This window comes from Aspergillus niger, assembly GCF_000002855.4.
Source record: "Aspergillus niger supercontig An04".
In the NCBI taxonomy this organism is placed as follows: domain Eukaryota; kingdom Fungi; phylum Ascomycota; class Eurotiomycetes; order Eurotiales; family Aspergillaceae; genus Aspergillus; species Aspergillus niger.
In genome coordinates, this window is record NT_166539.1 from 1110924 (window position 1) to 1132299 (window position 21376).

The window sequence follows — 21376 nt, forward strand, 5'->3', positions numbered from 1 at the left end:
CTTTTTGTTTGCGACTCCTGTGGCAGGGAGTCTGCCCGACTCATTGGGTGTTGGGATCTGCGATATAAATTAGGGGATGCTTGTGTCCTTCTGTGGATCGAGCAGACAGACCCATTTCTCAATTTTCTTTCCATCTTTTGCTGGCAGCTTCTGGCTCTTGTTGACAGGATGCGTTCACCCGCCTGGGCTCCCATAGCCACCACAGCCTTTGCGGCATTGGCAAATGCTGCAACTCCCTCCACGTTGGCAGAGCTTTGCACTGATTCCATCGTGAAGGCAGCTCTACCACCATCTGAGTTCATCCAAGGCATAACAATTGACTCAGACTCCGTGACGACAGAAGTCGTAACAAACAGCAGTGTCTCCAGCGAGTTCTACCCCAGCGCCACAATCAATTATTGCAATGTCACATTCGCCTACTCCCACGATGGCATTGACGGTGACCAAGTCCTTTTGGAAATCTGGCTTCCTGCACCCACGGATTTCCAAAACCGCTGGCTCTCCACTGGTGGAGGAGGTTATGCCATTAACTCCGGAGACCAGTCGCTGCCGGGAGGCGTAATGTACGGTGCTGCGTCAGGTATGACGGATGGTGGTTTTGGAGGATTTTCAAACAATGCGGACACGGCTATGCTGTTGGCAAATGGCACCCTTGACTACGAGACGCTTTACATGTTTGCATACAAAGCGCATCGGGAGCTTAGTTTGATTGGAAAAGCCTTGACCCGCAATGTATACGGGATGAGCGACAGCGATAAGCTGTATGCATATTATCAAGGCTGCTCTGAAGGAGGCCGTGAAGGTTGGAGTCAAGTGCAGCGCTTCGGTGATGAATGGGATGGAGCCATTATTGGCGCTCCAGCTTTCCGATGGTCATTCCAACAGACGCAGCATCTTTATTCCAACGTCGTCGAGAAGACACTGGATTACTACCCACCCCCCTGTGAGCTGGACAAGATCGTCAACGAGACCATCGCTGCCTGTGATGCCATGGACGGAAAGGTAGATTGGGTGGTTGCACGGACCGATCTCTGCTTGCTCGACTTCGACATTAGTACCATCGAGGGTAAGCCCTACTCGTGCGCTGCATCAAGGGGTACCCCTGCACAGAATGGCACGGTCTCCGCCAAGGGTATCGAAGTCGCAAAAACCATCATCAATGGATTGCATGATTCGCAGGGTCGCCGGGTCTACTTTTCCTACCAGCCAACGGCCGCCTTCGATGACGCTGAGACGCAGTACAACTCCACGACAGGTCAGTGGGGGCTGGATATCGATCAGCTCGGAGGCGAATATATTGCTCTCTTGGTAGACAAGAACGGCACTACACTAGACAGCCTGGATGGTGTCACCTATGATACCCTCAAGGACTGGATGATCTCGGGCCTGCAGGAATACTACAGCACCTTGCAGACCACTTGGCCGGACCTCACGCCCTTCCACGAAGCAGGAGGCAAAGTCATCCATTTCCACGGTGATGCCGACTTCAGTATTCCCACCGCCGCATCCATCCGCTATTGGGAATCAGTACGCAGCATCATGTACCCCAATCAAGACTATAACTCCAGTGCCGAGGCGCTTAACGAGTGGTACCGTCTGTACACTGTCCCAGGAGCGGGTCATTGTGCGACCAACGATGCTATGCCCAACGGCCCCTTCCCACAGACGAACATGGCTGTGATGATCGACTGGGTGGAGAATGGAGTAGTACCTACAACGCTCAATGCGACCGTGCTCCAGGGAGAGAACGAAGGACAGAACCAACAGCTTTGTGCCTGGCCACTGCGGCCCTTGTGGACCAACAACGGAACCACCATGGAGTGCGTGTACAACCAGCGTTCGATTGATAGCTGGCATTATGACTTGGATGCGGTTCCTATGCCTGTGTACTAAGGCTGGAAATTGGATAAGGGCAAGCTTGATTTGTATATATATCGCTTAGGTCAGTATAGTCAGACATAAGGAATTGAGGCTATTGATTGCTTCACAAATACATATCTGAAGGCACTTGAATTGTTCACCCCCTGGGCTTGTGTTTCCTTGTAAAAGTCCGGGGTATGCCGAATTAATCATACAAGAATTAAGATGGCGAAAACCCCTTGGCCGAAATCCCAGGTCCCTTCCACTTACGGGAGGTAACAGTTTCCGGGACGTTTTAATGTTGACTACCATTCCCAGTTTCATCCTGATATCCAAAACATCACAGACCAGTTGCATATTAGATCACAGCCGGCTCGTGCTAAATCACGAAGCATAGAACTATATATAGTAGAGCACTCCAACATACTGAAGAAAAGGAAATTCGTACAACTTCATGCAAGATAAGGCAATTGGCAATACGGCTCACCCCCACCCCAATAATGATCCATCAACTTGAAACCCCCAGGTACTGCCCTCTGAAACATCCCATTCGGATCATACTTCCGACTAATCTGCTGAAGCCGTTGCTTATTGCGAGGCCCGTAAGATCCAATCGGATCTTGAAAGTCAGATGAATAGTTCATAAGTTTAAAACGAGACCCCGTACCACGCCGGACAGCCTCATCCTCGACCCTCCCAAGCATCAACTTCATCGAATCCAATACCACTCCATCTTGCTCCTTATTATCCCAATACGCTAGCAGCAATATCCCTACCAACGGCCCATCCCTTCGATGCAACCCCAGCATATTCCCTCCTAACTCCTTCGACTTCCTCATCAACGACACTGGATACGGCTGAAACGACATCGACAGCCGTAGTCCCTTCGTGAACCTCACCGGATCCACTACAGCAAAGAACTCATAAAATGCTCTCAACAGTGTGTCCTCATCTGCCTTCACTGTTGTGTTCATATACGCACACCTCGTCTGCCTCTGGTCCTTCTCCTTCACATCTGGATTCTGACTCCAACTCTCCATCTCCACACCAGGACCCCGACTCCGACGCTGTTGCACAGACGCAACAGCCTCCGTAACCGACACCATCCCCACGCGCCGATAGTCCTGCACCTCATATGACATCTCCATGAACGGTCGGAAGGCTTTTGGAACTGCCTCGGCACGTGTATAATACAACTTATTCTCACACAAATACCCCCATTTGCGTTGATACACTATGGTCGCTCGCAGATACATATCGCTCATATGCTGCGACGTCTGCAGCACCTTCACCAGCTCCTCAATCTGGTGTGGGAACCCGAAGCACTCATACCACAGGCTCCCTCCGAATAGGGAGCCTTGAGGGAATGTCCGCATATCGTATCGAGTGACGATTCCGAAATTGTTGCCTCCGCCGCGCAAAGCCTCCCAGAGATCGGAATTGGTTTTCGGGTTGGCATTCACAATCTCCCCGTTTGCGAGCACGACTTCGAAGTTGAGCACATTGTCGCAGACGAAGCCTTCGCGGGAAGAGAAGAGGGATAGTCCGCCTGGTTGGAGTCAGTCATTATCATCGTGATTAAAAGATAGAAAGAAAGAGAGAGGGAAGGAAGACATACCACCTAACACAACACCCCCGATCCCACTCTCCGGCGAAAGCGGTCCCGTTACCGCTAACCCCTGACTCGCTAAGAAATCGTATACACGCCCCCATCGCTCCCCAGCCCAGATCCTTACAATTCCATCCTGAAGCTCAATTCCCCGGAGCAGATTCAGATCGACCGTGATCCCGTTGTCGAGATTCGCACATGCATGTGTTGTCTGTTGACCTCCACTCCGGACGGCGAACCTGATTTCCTCCCGATCAGTGAAGGGCTTGACGATGCTCAGGAAGCGCGACACGTCCGTGGTATCTCGTGGACAAAAGACACATGCTGGTTTGAAATCGCTTTCTGTGGCTGAACTGTAGGAGTTGTTGAGGGTCTCATAGCCAGGTTGGCCGGGGGTGAAGACATATTCTTCGGAGAATATTGCCTTTAGGGCTGTTCTTAGAAGAAACACTGTCATTTTGTTGTCGTTGGGTTGATTTATTTAATGGCAGGGTTAGTAGATCGAGAAGGGTGGGTGTAATTGGTCTAATGCATCATTTTGCTGCTGTGTTACATCAGTTTCTGGGGCTGAATGGGATTGTAGCTGGCTATATATTCTGCTATCAGTTTGGTGGGCGTTCATGAGTCTATAATGTGTGGAAGAAGCCTTCGTTTGGGAGGATGTCCCCTATTGGTCTTTGGATCTTGGCCTTATGAGAAGAGCTGGACTTTAGTCAGATGGTCAAATACTACCAACAGCTTATATCTCGTGTCGTACGCAGCGCATACCTTTGGGTATATCTTGGGAACGGCCCGTACACAAACACAAAGACGTACCATTATGACCTATATACTACCAAACAAAAAGACATAGCTATGTCATATGACTCATTTATCTACAGTTGGCACAGTGATTTGGGATCCTATGAGTATGTATTCCTTTGTCACCTCTAACCGTAATGTTATTTCCCGCCCCTCGTCACGTCTCTTACATTCCACCGGGTCTTACCGGCCCTTATCATTTATTGTGCGCTTCTCTGCCAAGTCGAGCTTAAACCTTGGCAAGTACCACATCAACTACTAATGTTAGCAGCGAGATAGGAAGAACAGCTGTCATCGTGTCTCAAATTGGGGTGGTAGTTCGTGAGCGAGTGTAGAATAGCGAATGGGCTTGCCGTTGTCTGCCCAAGCTGATATATTTGATCCAGTCTTCCTTTGAAAACGAGGCTCAGTGGACATGGATAAACATTGATGGCATGGGTAGGCGAGGTTAATAGGATCATGTAATCCGACATTTTTATGTATTTCGATTAGAGTTGGGGTGGTCGAATATCGGCTGAATTACCTCCCGAGAAAGGATGGTGGAAACAATAGCCAACACACTCTATGATACGTCACCGCCACTCAATCATGAGCTGAACCCAGACGTTACTGCTGTCTAAGCTGCCAACAAAAGTAGGGATGGGTATCATGACTAGCGGCACTCATAATAGGAGCTCCACTAGTTCCGACTAATATATAGCACCAGAACATACTCACCAAAACTGAAATTGATCCATCAAGGAGTCCTGACTTGATCTTACAGGAAATTACTAGCGCATTTCCCCGAGAAAGTCAAGAAACCATGCCTGTCTAATCACCAGAAGTGGAATCGCATGATGCAGATCATCCTTTTCAACACCGGCCCGCGGTAGTTTCTCTCTCTCCAGAATGCTGATTTGATGCTAGCTTGAGAATTGTTTCCTTCTGATCACCGCCGTAGGAGCCTGACGAAACAAGTGCTGTTTGCCCAAGGCGCCTTGCTGCAACAGCCTGTCGTAACAGGTTGCCTTGCAGATAGTTTCGGCCCTGCGATAATCAATGGTGGAGTCACCCCCATTTCTTTGACAAACTGCCCTGACAGTTTGTTGATAAAAATATCGTCTCTCTCAGTCGCCCAGGCGGAATGGTCGTGTTCAGGGCCAGTTACTGCAGACGGTAACTTGGTAAGCAACAATGGGAGGCCTGATTCCACCAACGGATGAACCCTGCATAGGGGCGGTTTTAGTTGCAGATGGTAGCACGTAAGCAATAGCATCATTGGTGCTTGTGGATGATTTGTCAATGATACGAAACTTATAGGGCTGGGATCGCCGATTGCAGAAACCAGGCAGGTCCCTGACTTTAGTGCATTGGGGCTGTTGTAACTGCTAAGTGGTACCAGAATCACAGTTACCAACTTGACTCTCTAAGGATTAATAATTCTCGTTCACGAGAATTCTGGAAGAGAAAAGATTGTATACTAATTGCTTGGGCCATCTTCCCATATAGTGTAAGGCTAACAAACATGGGAAGCCCTCTCCATCATGCGTCTGAATACACTGAATGCCTCAGTAGATTATACTACATAAAAAAGAAATAAGCCTCGTATGTCAAGTGGACCCTGCATGATGGCCTGACGGAATAACAAATGTTTACCCCTTTAAACATATCTAATAGGCGCTTGGGAAGAGCATCAGGCGTCCAATTAGGCGTGCTACAATGTATCGATCGCCCTTGATGTCTTCATTACTCCATCAATATGGATATATATCATTTCATTAGGAATGAAGTCGAAGAGCCTTGGGGTATAAGAACGAGGACAAGTCTACCTCTGTTCTGAGTTTTCATCTCATTTTTCAATAACCAGTATCTCATTCTGATCTCGATTATACAAGCTTTTTTCCGTACTCATATATCATCGTCATCATGGTCAAGACCGCCCTTTTCCCCCTCGCTCTTCTTGCTGCAATGGCCCCCTTTGCCGCCGCAAGGAACTGCAAGACTGGCCTGAACTACTGTGGTTGGAACCTCTTGAGCATTGGTATGTGAGCTTGCCTACTTCGTCCAGCCTCAAAGTCCCTAATGAGACCCTCTCCATAGGCAAATACGGAGCCCAGGTCAATGGCGCCCTCGAAGCTGCCGGCCAGCCCACCGACGATGCCCATATTCGTGAATCCCTCTTTCACTGCAACGGTGGCGGCAATGGTGATATCTCCTTCACCACCTTTTGCGATGGTGGCTGCAAAGATGGCGGCACTGACCGCAGCGACTACTGCTAGAGATTTGGCTGTGGATTGGTATCTTGACTCCTGAATGGAGGTGCGATATAGATGTGGACGCTGTACTTTATCCTCTTCGTCGTATTCAACATACGGTATTGTGGAAGTTTTGGTTTTTGGAGGAAGAACGCTGCTTTTTTGGGGTTGAGTTTGGTTGCTACATGCCATAGATAAAACGTACCATGATAGGAAGGAATTGACAGGTCCCTATATTACAAGGCAAACAGCTTCCCTAAAGAAGTCAGAGTAATGCAGCCGAAACAACTGATTGATGTTCATCATGACTGTGGAAGTCATGGTTGTGATAAGCAATGGAGTCAGAAAGGAAGGTGAATCACGGCCAACCTCATGATACCATTAACAAACAATTAGGGTTCCTAATATACGAACTTTGCAACATTGTTTCGATGGGATTGTGAAGAAACAGGGGCTTCAAGTGCATAATTGCACAATGGGCCTACTTCAAATAACCAAGCTGCCGAAACACAGCCAAATTTCGGCGTTGTTAACAAATAATAATTTTGGGCCTGAACGCCTGCCCCACAAGCCATGCCCTACTTGCCGACGGCATTATCTCCGAATCTCACCAATAATTAGCCACGAAGACTCATCCGCACCCACACTGACTCACGTCGGCAATCCTCCTGTTCTCCACTCTCCCAATGTAAGCAAAGGACACCCTAGTCGTATAAGTAGCCTCATTTCTCACCCGACTAATTAAACCCCATACAGGACTCATCCTAATCAAATAAAAATCCTTCAAAATGACCTTCACAATCCGCTACGCCACCGAGCAAGACGCTCCCCACCTTGCCAACATCAATGTAGTCAGCTTCAATCACCAGGCATTCTGGGCCGCGCTCTTCCCAAACGTCGCCGTGCCCGGAACTTTGCCCCTCAAAACAGCCCGTTGTCTAGATAAGCTCAGGTCGCCGCAAGTGCATGTCGTGGCAGCGGTCGATGATGACTCGGGCAAAATCATCGGATATTCTCGATGGCTGTTTCCGAAGGATTACGAAACGAGCGTTGTCGATTTGTCCTCCGAGGGCGTAGATGCACTAGCGGCTCATGAAGACGGGAAAGCGTACCCTGAGGGTATCAACATGGGAATCTATCAAGCATTTAAGGACCTTTTGGCTGAGATGCACCGGTTACATTTTGAGGAGGGGGATATCAGTATGTTTATACCTGCTCTTATATTTTTCTCATTCTAGTACTTGGAAGATTTGCTGTATGTATGTACTGACTACAGTAGTGCTGGAATTCCTCGCTACCTTGCCGGAAGCTCAAGGCAAGGGTGTCGGAACGGCTTTGCTGCAATGGGGCATTGAGCGTGCTGATGCGATGAATGCTAGAGTGTATTTAGAGGCCACCGAGGATGGGTATCCGCTTTATTGGAAGCATGGGTGGCGGGATTTGCAGGTGGCGAGGTTGGACTTTACGGAGTATGGGAGCACAGGGTCACAGGAGTGGGTTGTTATGCGGAGGGATAGGAGGGTGCCGGTTGCTGAATGAGATGGTTTTGTTTCAAGTTTGTTTTGTGTTCTGGTTGGACTATCGACGTATGAGATTATGCAAGTAATGGGTTTTAGGAATTAGGGGTAGACTAATGGATGATCACTCTATATATAGAGGTACTATAGAAGATAGCCTCAAGATAAACTCAACTAAATACCAGCTGTATACTAGTGACAGGCTCTGGCTATTCTAGCAGAATCACTTGTGCGGAAAACTGAAGTAGCATGTTTATTTTGCGCAGAATGGGTATTGATATCCGTATTCCACTAAGATATTTCTTTGTATCTAGCATAGAACATACTCTTTTGCATTTATACGATCAAATCGTCAACTAAACCTCCTCATAGTGTCCTGATGTAGGTGGCTCGTGCCGTACTTGAATGGTCCAAAGACAGATACAACAGATATTTACAGCTACATACACTGAATAGTAGTATTTGGCTTGCTCTAAGGGTGTCTGACGGTCACAAGGGTATCACCTGACTGCCTTGTTTGTATGACCGCACCTCACCTCTCCTCCCTCTTCATCATCTCCATCTTCATCATGTCCATCTTCTCCCTCACCCCCTATTCGCATCCAACTACGACGGTCAAGAATGAGATACATAATTGTATGTGTCATTTCATACTTGTTTCATTGTGGGATATATACTGCTGGACGGTTTATAAATGGCTCCTTTGAGTGCGACCCAGGTACATGGTTGTCTCCACTATTGTCCGTGGCCTCCCAATATATCCGGGCCCAGAGAATTATGGGGTGTCGGCCACGTTATACACCAACTTCTGTCCGCTGACCTTGCCATCTTTCATATCCTGCAGACCCTCTACCACCCCTTGGAGTCCCCGTGGCCCCAGCTTGACAGGATGAGGCTTGACCTTTCCCTCTGCAAGGAAAGTGGCTGCCTTGCTCATAAACTGTCCCGCAAACTCTCGATCCTCCGGCTTGGCTGGGATTATACCACCGCCAAAATCAAAGTCTTCACCAAAGGCAGTGTATCCAATGGTGAAAAGACTACGGACATCGTCTCGGGGAACGGCCACCTTCAGCAGGGCAGAATAATCGCCGCCCTTGCTAGAGATCACTTCGCCACAGAACTTAGCGCTAGACTCAACAGCAACAGTGTCAAAGACTAGCGACAGCTTATCCTGAGCGTAATCCTTGACGGCTTGGACTGCATTCGCATCTTTATAGTCGAACACTGCGTCTGCACCAAGACTCTTCACGAGATCAAAGTTTTGCGCCGAACAAGTTGTCAACACAGTGTACCCCGACAACTTGGCAAACTGGATGGCCAGAGTACCGGTGGCTGTGGAGCCACCGTAGATGAGAACCAACTCAGGCTGGGCCAGTGGGGCATCTGGTGGTGCGAGCTTCAGACTCTGATACAGGCCCTGGCCCACCGTGATTGTCCCCAAGCCGAGGGTTGAAGCCTCCTCAAAGCTGAGACGGTCGGGGATAGCGATCTGAAGATCAGCTTTGGGGATGCAGTATTCAGCAAAGGCTCCACTTTCCGGATTGTTAGAATTGCATCCTTGGACCCAACCGCAAACACGGTCGCCCTTGCGGAAGGCTTTCTTGACGCCCTTGCCGACCTCTTCGACAACACCGGAGTAATCATTCCCAATGACTTGTCCAGGAGGTTTCCGGTCGGCGCTCTTCCAGTCGGTAGGGTTGAGAGCGACACTAACTGTCTTGACCAGAAGACAGTCGTCGGGCAGAGTGGGGATAGGGCGATCCACCACGTCGCGACTACCGGGCGCAGTGATTACCAGGGCTTTGGGCATGATGAGATGAGTGTACTGGTATGGGGCGAGTTACTGGAAAACAGGTGAGAGTTACAGACAAAGACAAAGACAAACGAGGTGGCAGAGGGGTTAATAAATGTTACATGACTGCAGATTATCACGTCACAGCTTCTGTGCCGGACGATGTCCTTCTTATCTCCGCTTCTTCACTGAAGGGATGACAGCTAAGCATTGTATTATTAATCGAGGTCATTAATAATCCACGATGCTAAGGCTGGCTTGCTGCGATGTGATTCGAGATCGGGACTCGCTAACCAGCGCCGGTCCCGAAATGGATCCGTTCAGTAGTTTTAGCTTCTCTCCAGCCGATCCATGTTCTCCAACAGTCAACTATCTACCTCTGTTTCATTCTTCTTCACCTCACTGCTATTGATGTCGGCCCGGCCCAATGACATTCGTCGGGTTGCCAACTTCGTCTCTGCCCAACCCAGCCCGACTGACTCCCCGTCCACGGCTCCGCCAGCGGGAATGACGCCTCCTCCCCGCGAGCGGGTCCCTCGGGCCTGTGAACACTGCCGGGCCCGCAAGATCAAATGCAATGGCCAGCAGCCGTGCAATGCCTGCGCGCGCCATCCAGAGCGATGTCTCTACCGGACAGGAAGCATTCGCCAGAGGAAGAACCGTCGCACCAAGGAAGCCCCGCGACCACCAGCTACCTTACTCCCTCTCCCGACCACCGACTCGCCGACTACTCCAAGCGACTGGTCCCACACCAGTTTAAGCGATGGCCCGGCGCAGTATAAGCGACACCATGAGCTCCGTGCTGGCATCGGCGTACAGAACCCGGAGACCGGGGCATTTCAGTTCTATGGTACATTCAGTTCCCTACGTTTGGCTGGCTCTGTTAACCCTCGAAGGACCCTCTTCCGGCTTCTGCTTCATCCACCGGGTCTACCAACGCATCAAGCAAGGCTCGTCTAGTGAGCCGCTGCTTGCTCGACGGAGCTGCTCCATTCCAGATGCTATCCACCGATTTGGTCTGGAGCGCTTCATGTTTGCCCGGCCAGGAGATTCGGATCCGCGGCGGACTCATTTTCCATCTCAGATGTTCCTCCCCAGGGAGTTGGGGGATCAGTTCATTGAGGCCTATTTCCGCATTATGCACCCACAGATACCCATCCTCATAAAGTCCGAGATTGACGATGCTTGGAACCAAATGTGGGAGTCTCCTGTACGCGACCACAGCGTTAAAAATCAGGACATCCTATTCATGGTGCTGGCTATCGGCGCTCGGGTCGCCAACCTGAAGGGGAAGCAACCCGAAAGCAGTGTCGCGGCTTGGGCCGATTACTTTTCCAGTCGAGTATCTGAGGGGCCCATCTTTCTGCAGGAACCGAGTATCAGAGGTGTACACTTGATGCTGCTGAAGGTGCGTCACCGACATCTGCCAATTGAAACTCGCTAATCCAATAAAAGTCTATGTACGCTTTGCAGCTGATGCGACAAAACGATGCTTATCTTTACCTGGGTCACGCCACTCGCACCTGTCTCGTACTAGGTTTGCACCGGGCTCAGGTCACCGATGGCCGCGATCCCACCGTACACCGGCTGCGTTTGACCTTTTGGACGACGTTCTTTTGCGAGCGCATATCTTCTCTGTACATGGGCCGTCCGTCGAGCCTTTCTGACCGACAAATTGACACAGCCTATCCCGAGGACCTGCCGCCGAATCCCTATGACAGCACTTGTGCGCCCATGCAAGAATGCGCATTCATCCGAGCCATGGGCGAGATCGCCAAGCTGGCGGATCGCATCTCTATCGAGATATATTCGCCGGCCAGCATTAAAAACCCTACGGACCTGGACAAGCTCAACCAAATCAGCGTTGAATGCGACCACGCCCTCCAAGCTGTCACCCCGACACTACCAAGTTACCTGCACTTCTTCGATGACAGCGTTCCAATTGGCGAGCCCTGGCAGGAGATCCAACGCCTGAGTCTTGGATTCTGCTACTACGTCGTCCGGATGCTCCTCTCCCGCCCGGCACTGGTGCTTACCACATTTTTCTCCTCGGTACAAGAAGCCCAGATCGCCACTGGCTGCACTGAGCTCCAATCTTTCATCAATTCATCGACTTCCGCAGCGCGGAATTTGATCCACCTCGCTCATGACGTCTATTTCCGTCGTTTCCCAGATATACGCTATGACGGAGCTCTAGCTTCGTTCCTTCTGTCTGCGTCACTGACTCTCTTATATGATGTGCTCAATCTAGGAACTGATCCAGACCGAGCTAGGCAGACATTCACAGTCGTGGAAAAGGCGATAAAGTGCCTCGATGAGATAGAGCATACGGGGTACACGTCGGGCAAGGCGTTGAGCCTGGACCTGATGAGAGTGGCCAAGCAAGCGGTGCAAGCGGCAGATCCGGTGGTGGACACTAATCAGGTCTTGATGGATGCGTTCCCGTGGTTAGAGTATGTTTCCCCCTCTTGTTGTCAGACTATGCTGACTGAGTAGTAACTGGGCATCTGCTCAGGTTGGGGAGAATCCCGATCTGTCAATGTATACATTTCCCCCAGCGGACGTGACAGTCATTGGCTCATTGGCGGGGAATGATGTCGGTTGGACCGAAATGGAGGGCAATCATCTCTGGTTGGGCAATGGATTCGAGCCGAATGCGATGCCGGGGTGTTTATTCTAGGCGCGAAAAGGGTAGAAGGGATAGAACAGCACATATACAGACTAATAGATTATTCATGCGTGCCGGCGGCTATTCTGGCATTGTCTCCCGGCCACGTTTCTCCAGCTGAAACACCCCAATGCACCTCAGCCTTAGGGTACTATTGCTCCAATGCGGTGCCTGCCCTAACCGCCATCCATCCTGGTCGTAGTCCGAGCGCTATGCAGATAAAGAATCCAGAGATACTTATACCTTCATTCCATCCCAAGCTCATCCTCTCAATTACATGAGTGGTAATGTCCAAAGCTAACACCCGGGCAGTCCCCTGGACTTCCCATCTCATCTACCTCCTCCTTACTCTCCCCACTGCCCTCAGCATCACCCTCCTGCTCAGCGACTCTCAGCACTGGACCCTTACGGGCGACCTCTACACCTTCATCAACCGCTACCGCACGACCGTGCAAACGGCCCTTCAGGTCCTAGCCACTCTCCTCGGCGCTATTCAAATATACAGCATCTGCCGCCTCATCAACCACGCCACTCGCATCTTTTTCAAACACTCCACCCACCACACGACCCTCAACGACCTCGCCCTCTGGTCCGCCCTCTCCACCCCAACTACCAACTTCACCCTTCCTCTACCCCAGATTCTCCTCACTCTCCTCCTCGCCAACCTTTCCGCTGTCCTCTCCGCCCTCTGGACCGGCGCCCTCACCCCAACCTCCACCACAACCACCGCCAATACCACCATCCTCATCCCCTCCTACGCCAACCGTTCCTTCATCAAAGAATATCCCTCCCAGATCGACACCACCGGTCCCTCCCTCCGCACCTCCCTCGGCTACTTCACCTACTCCGTCGGCGTCGGCCTCCTCACTTCCCTCGTCTCCTCCGCCTCCACCGCCTCCCCACTCACCGGTTCCCTCCGCGCCCGCTCCCACGCCAAACTCGACTCTACAGGCTACTCGTACTCCGGCCGCTCCTATGGCGTCGGCAGTCCTGTCGGTCTCGCTGACGAAAATGTCATTTCGTTTTACCCATACGCAGCCAACTACACCTACCACGAACGCGGCTATCTCGCCCACGTCTCCTGTCTATATAACTCCTCCTCTCTCTTCCTCCTGGAAGATACCTACGACACAGCCCTATATGTTGCCAAAGGCCCGCTACCGGACAGTAACGTCTCCTCGGGCGAGTACTCCACCTACACGGGGTGGTCGACAGACACGATCGTAGCCCTGGGCGTAGCCAGCCAGCCAGCGGCATACACAAAGGAGAGGTACGTCGCAGCGGCAGCGGGGAGTTACTATGCGTCGTTGAACGCGAGTCAATGCCTAATCAGCTTCGTACCAAGCTGGTTCATCGTGAACGTGGGTATTCAGGAGAAAGTGGTGGATGTGGTACCGCTGAACAACACCACCTCTTATCCAGAAGAAGACACCGACATAGACATCGACCCCACCAACAAAACCATCCACGTCGCCATGCGCCAGCTCGAACTCATCTCCAACGACCTCACCTCCTTCTACCGCTCCACGCTCGGCGACGCATTCAACACCTCCATCGCGGATCACGCCACAAACACCAACACCACCGCCACCATTTCCTCGAACTTCACCACCACCACAACATCAAACTCCACTGACAATGAAACAACAACCCTGACAGCCATTCAAAACACCTATATCTCCCTCATCGACGACATTCTTGCCGCGTATGCCTCTGCGCAGCTCATAGTGGGGAATTTCTCTCGCCCCGCGACGGCAACGGTTACGATTGATGCGTTGCGTCTGGGTTCGAGGGTGTATATTGTCGCGGTATTTGTGGTTAATGTACTTGTGGTGCTGGGGGTTGGGTTCGAGATGGGACGGACAGGTGCGTGGAAGGCCCTGCCTGGGTTTGATTATTTGGATGCGAGGATGTTGGTGCTGGGAGGTGCGAATGGGGGGAGAGGAATCGCGGAGAGGGCGGCGGATGTGGGGTGGAAGGGGTTGGAAACGGGGAAGATTGGGGTCAGGCTTGTTGGGGTTGGTGGGGCGAGGGGGGTAGGGTGGGGGTTGGTTTATGGGAATCGTAGTAGGAGTAAGGGTGATGGTGGTGGTGAGAAGGGGAGGGAAGGAAGGAGAGCGTCACAGGAGACGTTGGTGGAGGGGTGGATTTGATTTATTCGAGAGTGTTTAGTATTTAGTAAGTAGGGATTGGGAGATGGGTTACGAATATTGGCTACGCTGTTGTTATACAAGAAAGGAGGAATATGAACTGGTATCTGTATTATTACTTCTGACTCCTCACCATACTTCGCAACGCCTCCGTCTCCCCCTCCAACTTGGAAACCCGCATCTTCAACTCGTCCCGCTCGCGCTTAATCGCCTCAAGCTCCTCCTCCAACTGATTCATCCGATCCACGCGTCGCTGACGATACCGTCGCGCAGCAAGGGTATTCAGCTCCCGTTTCTTGACTCGGTTCGGGGCTTCTTTCGGAGGAGCGGCGGCTCGAGAGGATGTAGTTGAGCTGACAGCTGGCATGGGTGGGTATTCTAATTCAGGTTCTTCATCACTTCGTTAGTCACACCGTATCTCTGATGGTATTTTGAAGAGAGGGGATTATGGGAGCATCCTACCAGGAAGAGAATTCACACCAGGCGAAGCCAACAGGTTCAACTCCTCGCTCAACTCCGGAGAACTAAGCAAGGAATCAATCGGGTCGAGATCAGGTCCAGCAGCGGTAACAGGCACAAGAGAGTGAGGATGAGGGTGAAGTCTCGTCGCGCAAGAAGTATGTTGAGTAGTCGGATCCGGATAGCCAATGATCTGATCTTGATAGCTACTATCGCTCAGACTGGACAAGGCTGTGTTGATAGTTGAATTGGACCCGGCAGTGAGAGAAGTATCCGGCGGGGAGTCGTCATAGAACAAGGAAGTAGTGTCAACGGGAGGAAAGGCCGCTGACGAGAAGTCGAAAGTAGGATTATTATGAAATTCGGGAGGAAGGTAGAATGAATCTGGGTATTGGGAGAGGTCCTGGTAGAAATGGGAACTATTATACGGCGGCGGCGGAGAGGTCTCGTTCTGCGCAGATGAACGCGAAGGTCTGGCGGGCGACAGGCATGTCGGTAATTGCAGTGACAGCCATTCTTCTATACTTAGGGCCGGGTCCTTGGACCCGGGAGAGCCGGTGCGAAGAGAGGGAAGAAGGGGACGCTTTCGCCGAGGCGATGGAGGATGAGAAGGGGGAGGAGAAGATGAAGTTGGTCGGGGTGAGGCCCGGTTTATAAGGCCGCTGCGGATTGAGGAGGCGGGCTTCGTTTTGGGTTTAGTGCGGCGGGTGGGGCGGGTGCGTTTTGGGCGCGTGCTAGTTGGGTGGCTTTTATTCATGTCTTCAGAGAACAATAGATAGTATACTCTGCAATGATTATGGAAAGATGTATGGTGTAGTATGTACATTCAAACAAAGACAACCAGCGCAGTATTCCATCTATGTACCCTCGTCATTCTGAGCCATCTTCTTCATTCTAACACCTGTGAAGAACAAAACGTTGTCTAGTAAAATCTCGGGTTAGCTGTATCCAAGTGGAGATGGAAAAGACACTATGAACACGAGCGAGCGACTCAGATGATGTCGGCCCGCAAGCCTGGAAAGGTTCTTCCATTTTCATCTTTCCAAGCGCCTCAGCATGCGGAGCATGTCAGCGATCGGGGGTTGTCTTCATCGTGCGGTAGTGCTAAACTATCCAGAATGGGGCTGGTGCTTACGGACCGGAGGAAAGTGGCATGCAGGATGATTAGGTGGCGTATTGGAGGGAATTGACAGATAAGAAGATGAAGATGGGTTCAACAAGTCCATTCAATTGATATATGCTCGCTTTCCTACGTAGATATATATCTCTTTTACATCTATCTGCTGCTCTGGCTCGACTCAAGTTATCGTCAGAGTCCACCATGATGAGTCCAGCATGAGTTCAGCATGGTCTATCATGAGTCTCTGTGAGTCGAGATGATGCAGAATGAGCACAGCAGAGAGGCAACTAAACTGCACCCGCCAAGTGAATACAGATGGGGCCATCGAGCATGAGTCATTCTCACTCATGGCCAGATTGCCCCACTTGCTATTAACCCCACCCTCCACCTCAACACGAGCCACCCAATCAGAACGTGATGCCCCAGACATGCAGCGGTGCCTGGACTGGGAATCACGATTATGCTGATAACGCGGGTTTTCTCTCCGCCCCTGACAAGGGCCATTGTGCTTGCACATTAGATATGTTGTGTTGCCACTGTGGCTTGTCGCAGAATTATTCTTATCATGAAAATGCCTTAATGCCCTGTGTGTGTGTGCAAATATCTATTCATAGGTCTCTCGGTACTATGATGGTTCCATCGCTTAAGGTCAACTGCATATAGTTGTACTACAATCTAAATATCATGTTGACAGGCTACATATGCAGACGGGGTATGTTTATCTCAATTTTGTAGTACACATGGTTGCAAAAATAAAGACATATTCACTCATTAGAGTTACACCATTCGCTCCCCTCGTCGGATATCAACTCCGCAACCCCACCAAATCAATTCTGTCAATTATGGGGTCACTTTGTGAAACCCTACATCCTGGACCGGAGATACTTTTCCTGTGGTAGAAATTGCTTCTTACCAGTATCGGACTATCATGCAACCTCTCATCCAGCACATTGTAAGATAGAATATCTATAGACTATCTACAACCTTCATTGCCTATGTGTAAAGACCCTATTATTGTAGTTCACCTCAAAGCATCTCCAATATTCATCCTCATCTCCATATAAGACACACCACTTGTAGAAATCAGTATCTACAGATATTGACTTTCGCTTCGAGTCATATACACCTAATGACGGCATCTTTAGGGCTCTAAACAACAAGCCAAACACCACACAACTATCCATACTCCTACCTACCTACCTACCTAAAACATATCTTCACCTAACCACCCAACACCAATACTAACCCCATAACCACCACAATGCACCTCCTAACCACCCTCCTCCTATCCACCACCACCACCATCACCACCCTTCTAGCAACCGCCTACTCCATCCCCCCCAACCTATCCGCCCTCTACAACAAACACAAGGTCTGCCCTAATACCCCCCCTTCCCTACTCCCTCCCCTAACCCCCCAATCCACTAAATCAAAACAACAAAACAGTCCAAACCGTGCCTCCACCCCCTCGCCACCGGCTTCCACGACGGCCAAAACCCCACCGACAGCACATTCACCTACTGCAGCGACCTAAGCAACAAATCCATCTTCCTGCACAGCCCCACGCTCGGCGGCCGCTACGACAACATGGACATAGACTGCGACGGGGCGAACTCTCACGGCGGGAACTGCGGCTACGACGAGTCCATCCAAGACCAAACGAGTTTCAAAGATCTTGTATCATCTCAGTACGGGATTCCCGATCTGGACGCCAATATACATCCGTATGTGGTCTTCGGGAATACGGATTATGATCCCCAGAGGGATGGCATGTGGCCGTTGAGTGTTATGGTGGTTGTTTGTGGGAATCAGCTTGTGAGTGGTCGGTCCCCTCCGGAGGAGATGTTTTATTTTAGTGTGTATGGGGGTGGGGGAGACGGGTTGCTGATGAGAAGGGTTCATCTAGTTTTATGGTATCTGGGGCGATACGGCTGGGGGGAGTTGGACGGGAGAGGCGTCGATTGCGTTGGCTAAGCTGTGTTTCCCTGGTGATGGGATGAGTGGGGATAATGGGCATGTTGGGGATGATGTCCTGTATATTGGGTTCGTTGGGAAGGAGGCGGTTCCTGGGGGGAGGGCGAATTGGAAGGCTGGGAGTACGTGGGAGTTTGAGGAGAGTATTCGCGGATTGGGGGAGAGGTTGGTTGCGACGCTTACTTAGTTGATAGTTCTAGCTAGGTAGTGAAGGTTGCTTTTTAAAATTAAAGCACCTTGTTCTTCTTGTTGTTGGCTTAGTGTGCTGGTTTATTCCCTACTTATATCTCCATACTACTGTGTACGATGGTAGATTTCATAGTAAGATGAGATTCTATAACTATCAATTTGCTAAGTAATTCCCGCAAACCATAACCCGACCAACAGCAAGGTATCATAAGCGCAGCAGCAAGCCAAGCCAATCAGTCCGTCAAGCTCTCCCAACGCTGAAACTCGCTCCCGCTATGCAGAACAAAACAATCATGTCGTCAGAACCACACTTTTGGCGCGTTCCGTTGCAGTGGCCCAAATCATTTAACGCCGGCCAAATGCGCCATACACAGTAATAAAACAACAAGAAGATAAGCAAGGGTATAAATCAAATACATGATCATTTCTTGAACATGTAGTGCCCGTAGAGCCCGCCTACGTCGCCCACGGCCACGGGAATCTTCCGCATGCCCCACCAACGGGCGCCCATCTTCCAGGAACGCGCACCGTCGTCGAGCATGACTTCCGGCATGGAGGCCGGGTCCCGCACGTACCATCCCCGACGGCCCAGCTCACGCACCGTCCAGTCCGGCGAGGTGCGCGTGTTGCGCGCCCGCTCGCGCAGAGGAGCGATAAGCTTGTCGCTGAACTCGATGACCTGCAGCGGGTAGCTCTGCGGCGAGAGAATGACGCACGCGTTAGGGTTGAAAATGGTGCCGATCGTCAGCTGGTTGGCCTTGTTCAAATCCAGGTAGCACAGCGTGGATGGAACCCAGGGGGTGATCGGCTCTCCCTCCACCGGCTTAGGCGGCACAAAGAAGGTGTTGAGATCCTGGCCATTGAGCTCGCATGAGCTCAAACCCAGCTCTTCCAGATGCTTCGTCAAGGGTAACAAGGCCTGGGTATGGGCGGAGGTCACCTTGGCCCCTCCGAGGTTGAGCGAACGAAGGGTAGAAGGCAACCGAGGAAGGAGTGCCTGCACATCCTCCTCCTCCAGGAGCCGGGACCGGGTGGGGTCGGTCAGCACGTTCAGGAACACCAGCGAGTCGCAGACGGCTGGGTGGGTGGACAGAAACTCGACGACTCGAGAGCCCCGCAGACGGGAGCAGCGGGAGATGCTGAGATGAGTGATCTTGGCGGTCTCGGGGATAGAGAACAGCGCCTCCTCGCTGATCTGGGTGTGGGTGACATCGAGGTGAGTGAGATTGACCAGGCGCGGCAGGAGAATCTCAAAAGCAGCCGCGGGAAGACTGCTGCATTCATGCAGGGAAACCCGTCGCAAGTTCGGCAGGGTCATGGGGAGACCAGGACCGGAAATCAAGGCCTCCAAGAAGAGGGTGGAGAAGGATTGAGAGGAGCAGCCGCAGAAATCGACGGCTGACAGGTTCGGGAGACCGGTGAACAGCTTCCGAAGCACATCCAAGCTGATATCGCCCTCGACATGTTCCTGCAACAAGCATTCCTTGAGGTTGGGCAGCAGTTCCAGACACTGGAGGAGCGTCTTGGAGGTGAGGTTCTGGATCTCAGCGTTCATCTGCTTGGTGCGACCCAGTCCAACCGACGTAAAGTGCGAAAAGTCAAGGCGGCGAACCAGCGTGCCCAGAGCCGGATAGCGAGAGATATGATTGAGAGCTTTAGAAAAGATGATGGAGTGGGGGAATGTCATGTTCCGGTACAACACACTGAGGGTGGCGGCGTGCAATGTCTTCGAGGTAAGCAGGCACGAGATCAAATCCACGTTACGGGGGGTATATCCATTGGGGGGCACGTCCAATGCCAACATGGAAATAAGATGGTCTGTACCAATTAGCGGCCTGATATCCATGTGAAGATCCAGCACTTACCAAGAACCTCCGGGGGAAGCCTTTCCAGAGCCGATGTGCCTGCAGGCGGCTTCTGCTCCACTTCCACCTCCTTCACTTCCGGCACCTGTAGTTTCTGCTCTTCCACCGGCAATGGCTTGCTAGGCGGAGTGACATCGGGTGTATCCCAGGCCCAACCACGGGCGTGCAAGTTCCCCAGGCTGCGGAGATCGCTGTAGCTCCGACTCAGACTCTTGCCACCCAGCCGGATCTGCTTCCAGCCGAGAAAACCACCGCAGGGGCAGCAAAAGTCGGGCTGCATCTCAATGGGGTTGCGCTTGGTGGGCTCTTGAGGGGAATGTTCGATGTGGGTATCGACGAAGGACTGGGCAATGCCTATGACGTGTAAGTGACCTGCTATGACACCATTCCTGCGCATTGATTGACATATACATACCATCCACGTCTTCCTTGATGGAACCGAATGACTCCCGGCGGCGACTGCTGGACCGGGAGTTCTGGGAGGAACAGGTGGAGGGATGAGGGGAGGCGTTGCGGGAGCCTTCAGTAGGCGAGGTGTTTCCCGAGACAGCGGGAGAGTATCTAGGCTGTGATGTCTTGTGCAAAGACAGCGGGACGGTGGTGGCGGCCGACATAATGAAGAGGGGGAGGGCGTATGGTTTGGGAAGGCTCTATATAGGAAAGTAGGGCCGGTCCCAGAAAAGGGTGGTGAGGTGACGAGAAGATCAGGAGAGGCACACACACGCACACACAGGCAAGAGGGACGGTGGGAAGAAAGAGGAAAAGAGGGAAAAACGGAAAAGCTTTTTTTTTTTCTTCTTTCCCCAGATTCCACCCAAAACACCCCTGTCTGCAGAGGACGCTAGAAGATGCCAAAGAGGGGCGCTGGAGACGTAATTAAGCGTATATTCGGAGCCAGAGCGTGAAGGTTGTTGCTGTTAGTCACAGAATCCGCGGCGGATGGGACGAGGCCGCGCCCCGAGGCGGGCACACGCTATTTGACTCCAAGAGATCCAAGCCAGCGGACAGAGTAATGATTCGCTTAGGCGGAGGGGCAGCCAGTGGACCGTGCAGTGAGCTATGCAATGTTGGTTCAACAGGGCTGCTTTTTTTGTGCAGATCAATTGAGGGGAAGGGGGGGAAATAGGAATCAAGGAAG

General features: G+C 51.5%; 12 protein-coding genes across 12 annotated transcripts; 6 read left to right on the forward strand and 6 right to left on the reverse strand.

Annotated features, from left to right (window-relative positions):
* Positions 1-168: 168 nt before the first annotated feature.
* Positions 169-1893, forward strand: An04g04430 (uncharacterized protein; the record flags this gene model as incomplete). Its single annotated transcript, XM_001401772.1, has 1 exon — positions 169-1893. One exon carries the CDS (start codon positions 169-171, stop codon positions 1891-1893), a length of 1725 nt encoding a protein of 574 aa, XP_001401809.1.
* A 419-nt stretch (positions 1894-2312) lies between these two features.
* On the reverse strand, positions 2313-3926 carry An04g04440 (uncharacterized protein; the record flags this gene model as incomplete). The annotated part of the gene is made up of 3 exons (XM_059747480.1): positions 2313-2875; positions 2921-3409; positions 3479-3926. 3 exons carry the CDS (start codon positions 3924-3926, stop codon positions 2313-2315), a joined length of 1500 nt encoding a protein of 499 aa, XP_059600544.1.
* Positions 3927-5198: 1272 nt separating this feature from the next.
* On the reverse strand, positions 5199-5528 carry An04g04450 (hypothetical protein; the record flags this gene model as incomplete). Its single annotated transcript, XM_059747481.1, has 1 exon — positions 5199-5528. One exon carries the CDS (start codon positions 5526-5528, stop codon positions 5199-5201), a length of 330 nt encoding a protein of 109 aa, XP_059600545.1.
* Positions 5529-6175: 647 nt separating this feature from the next.
* An04g04460 (uncharacterized protein) lies at positions 6176-6528 on the forward strand (the record flags this gene model as incomplete). Its single annotated transcript, XM_001401775.1, has 2 exons — positions 6176-6290; positions 6350-6528. 2 exons carry the CDS (start codon positions 6176-6178, stop codon positions 6526-6528), a joined length of 294 nt encoding a protein of 97 aa, XP_001401812.1.
* A 764-nt stretch (positions 6529-7292) lies between these two features.
* Positions 7293-8043, forward strand: An04g04470 (uncharacterized protein; the record flags this gene model as incomplete). Its single annotated transcript, XM_001401776.1, has 2 exons — positions 7293-7704; positions 7784-8043. 2 exons carry the CDS (start codon positions 7293-7295, stop codon positions 8041-8043), a joined length of 672 nt encoding a protein of 223 aa, XP_001401813.1.
* A 753-nt stretch (positions 8044-8796) lies between these two features.
* Positions 8797-9831, reverse strand: An04g04480 (uncharacterized protein; the record flags this gene model as incomplete). Its single annotated transcript, XM_001401777.3, has 1 exon — positions 8797-9831. One exon carries the CDS (start codon positions 9829-9831, stop codon positions 8797-8799), a length of 1035 nt encoding a protein of 344 aa, XP_001401814.1.
* A 393-nt stretch (positions 9832-10224) lies between these two features.
* Positions 10225-12309, forward strand: An04g04490 (uncharacterized protein; the record flags this gene model as incomplete). Its single annotated transcript, XM_059747482.1, has 3 exons — positions 10225-10663; positions 10710-11221; positions 11287-12309. The coding sequence occupies 3 exons, from the start codon at positions 10225-10227 to the stop codon at positions 12307-12309; spliced, it is 1974 nt and encodes a 657-aa protein (XP_059600546.1).
* Positions 12310-12768: 459 nt separating this feature from the next.
* On the forward strand, positions 12769-14634 carry An04g04500 (uncharacterized protein; the record flags this gene model as incomplete). The annotated part of the gene is made up of 2 exons (XM_059747483.1): positions 12769-13751; positions 13815-14634. The coding sequence occupies 2 exons, from the start codon at positions 12769-12771 to the stop codon at positions 14632-14634; spliced, it is 1803 nt and encodes a 600-aa protein (XP_059600547.1).
* A 112-nt stretch (positions 14635-14746) lies between these two features.
* An04g04510 (uncharacterized protein) lies at positions 14747-15847 on the reverse strand (the record flags this gene model as incomplete). The annotated part of the gene is made up of 2 exons (XM_001401780.3): positions 14747-15021; positions 15094-15847. 2 exons carry the CDS (start codon positions 15845-15847, stop codon positions 14747-14749), a joined length of 1029 nt encoding a protein of 342 aa, XP_001401817.1.
* A 541-nt stretch (positions 15848-16388) lies between these two features.
* An04g04520 (uncharacterized protein) lies at positions 16389-17349 on the reverse strand (the record flags this gene model as incomplete). Its single annotated transcript, XM_059747484.1, has 2 exons — positions 16389-16794; positions 17282-17349. 2 exons carry the CDS (start codon positions 17347-17349, stop codon positions 16389-16391), a joined length of 474 nt encoding a protein of 157 aa, XP_059600548.1.
* A 122-nt stretch (positions 17350-17471) lies between these two features.
* An04g04530 (uncharacterized protein) lies at positions 17472-18371 on the forward strand (the record flags this gene model as incomplete). Its single annotated transcript, XM_001401782.1, has 3 exons — positions 17472-17582; positions 17657-18025; positions 18117-18371. The coding sequence occupies 3 exons, from the start codon at positions 17472-17474 to the stop codon at positions 18369-18371; spliced, it is 735 nt and encodes a 244-aa protein (XP_001401819.1).
* Positions 18372-18794: 423 nt separating this feature from the next.
* An04g04540 (uncharacterized protein) lies at positions 18795-20852 on the reverse strand (the record flags this gene model as incomplete). The annotated part of the gene is made up of 3 exons (XM_059747485.1): positions 18795-20191; positions 20239-20592; positions 20654-20852. The coding sequence occupies 3 exons, from the start codon at positions 20850-20852 to the stop codon at positions 18795-18797; spliced, it is 1950 nt and encodes a 649-aa protein (XP_059600549.1).
* Positions 20853-21376: the final 524 nt, after the last annotated feature.